This window comes from Pteropus vampyrus, unplaced genomic scaffold (assembly GCF_000151845.1).
Source record: "Pteropus vampyrus isolate Shadow unplaced genomic scaffold, Pvam_2.0 Scaffold1000007539, whole genome shotgun sequence".
NCBI classification, from domain to species: domain Eukaryota; kingdom Metazoa; phylum Chordata; class Mammalia; order Chiroptera; family Pteropodidae; genus Pteropus; species Pteropus vampyrus.
In genome coordinates, this window is record NW_011921941.1 from 1 (window position 1) to 2196 (window position 2196).

At 47.3% G+C, this 2196-nt stretch overlaps 1 protein-coding gene across 1 annotated transcript; it reads right to left on the reverse strand.

Annotated features, from left to right (window-relative positions):
* Window positions 1-1092: 1092 nt before the first annotated feature.
* On the reverse strand, window positions 1093-2025 carry LOC105311733 (olfactory receptor 7C2-like). Its single transcript, XM_011387647.1, has one exon. The coding sequence runs from the start codon at window positions 2023-2025 to the stop codon at window positions 1093-1095; it is 933 nt and encodes a 310-aa protein (XP_011385949.1).
* Between the last annotated feature and the right edge of the window lie 171 nt (window positions 2026-2196).

Here is a 2196-nt window from a genome sequence, read left to right on the forward strand (position 1 = left end):
TCTGTGGTTTACTCTCACCGATCAGGCTCATTTTAGTCCTTTTCAACCCTTCAGAACCTTCCTCATTGCAGTGAGTCCTCAAGCTGTCCCTCGACATGGGCTGTTTTCAGCAGACACTGGGTGGCACCATCTGACCTCCCATCCCAGGGGCCAGTATGCTCAGCTGTCCTTTATGTTTCTTTTTGGGTCATTGGGAGCCTAGTGACTCTTCTATGTTACACAAGAACCCCATATGAGCCAAGGAGGCTGAGATTGAAACCCAGGGTCCTCAGGTTCATCACGCTGTAGAGACCTTCCACCTCTGCAACAGTAGCCCTTTTTAATCAGGGCCAAACTATGTGACCATAATACCCAAGAGCCCCCAAAGAGTTGAGATGAGAGACATGAGCCCCATTTATTTTTTCTAGCCTTTAGCTCACTCCCCTGAAGATTTTCCCTGTTTTCTTCCTCTGAGGAAGACACTCTCCTGTGGTTCTCTGGGAGAGGTGATTTGAATCCCCATGGAGCCTTGGGCCATATCTGAAAACATTTTTAACTGTTGTAACTTGGCTGGTGATGCTACTGGCATCCAGTGGCATCTGGATGAGGCCAGGGATACTGCTAAACATCCTACAATATACAGGATAGTCTCCCCTCCCCCAGAAAAGAAATGATCCAGCCCCAAATATCAGTAGTGCCAAAGATGTGAAGTTCTGCTTTAAACCATCTTTCTTTCTTCTTGGGGGCACTGAGCTTTATGACTTAGCTCTAGTGCACAGGGAGAGAAACTGGCTTAATAACATGGGGATGAAAAACTGGAGCTTCATAAACAAATTACCCCTCTTATGGAACAATAGCTGATATTTACTTAGGACTCGCCACTTGCATTCCCTGTGCTGGAGCTTTACCATATTTATCCTATTATGCATTGTTATAAGTTTGTTTCATAGATGGAGAAACTGAGGCACAAGGAGATTGAGCATTTTTCTCAAAATCACCACCTATTAAAGATGGCATCAGCATTCAAACCCAGTCAGAGAATTCTCACACTACTAAGCGCTCTGTCCCACTGCCCTCGATCACACTTGTCCGGGCTCAGGGTCATCAGCGCTGTCACTGGGAGGACAACACACTGCAGAGAAGCTTTCTCAGGGTCCCCTTCATGTCACTGTTCCTCAGGTTGTAGATGAAGGGATTCATCATGGGAGTGACCACCGTGTACAGGACCGAGGCGAATGCTCCCATGCCAGAAGCATGTGTCTGCATGGAACTGAGGTAGACCCCTAGGCAGGTTCCATAGAACAAGGAGATCACCAAGAGGTGAGACCCGCAGGTGGCAAATGCTTTATACTTTCCGTCTGCTGTTGAGATCCTCAATACAGAAGACACAATCCGAGAATAAGAGAAAAGGATCCCAACGAGAGGAAAAAAGCCCATGATGCTGGTTACCATATATAATATGACATTAAAAGTGTCAGAGCAGGCAAGCTTGAGTACCTCAGGGAGTTCACAGAAATAGTGTGGGATTTCAATGACTGCACAGAAAGAAAGCCACAGCATGCTTAAACTCTCAGGAAGGGCCCCCAGCATGCTGATGAACCAGGTCAGGAAGAGTAACTGGGCACAGAGCCGGGGGCTCATGATGGCTGTGTAGTGCAGGGGGTGACAGATGGCCACAAAGCGGTCACAGGCCATCACAGTCAGGAGTAAGTTGTCTAAAAGTCCAAAAACTGTGAAAAAATACATCTGCGTGATGCACCCTGCGTAGGTAATGACTTTGCTTCGTGTCTGGATGTTCAGAAGCATCTTTGGGACAATGGTGGAGGTGAAACAGATGTCAGAAAAAGACAGGTTGGAGAGAAAGAAGTACATGGGCGTGTGGAGGTGGGAGTCTGAGACGATGGCCAGGATGATGAGCAGGTTCCCAAAGATGGTGACCAGGTACATGGAGAGGAAGAGCCCAAAGACAACAGACTGAATCTCTGACTTCTCAGAAAGTCCCAGGAGGAGAAATACTGGAAGCCCCGAGTGATTTCCTGATTCCATGTAAAGGAGTGTCTGTCAAGAGAGAAGCAGAAGCAAAACGGAATCAATGACCAACAGGCATCTCAGAAACGTGGTTACCTTTAGCTCGAACCCAGTGTTCTGAGGAGGTAATGCATTTGCTTAATGGTCTCGTCTCTCCTATCTGTCACTTTGAGGTTTCCAAAAACCGCC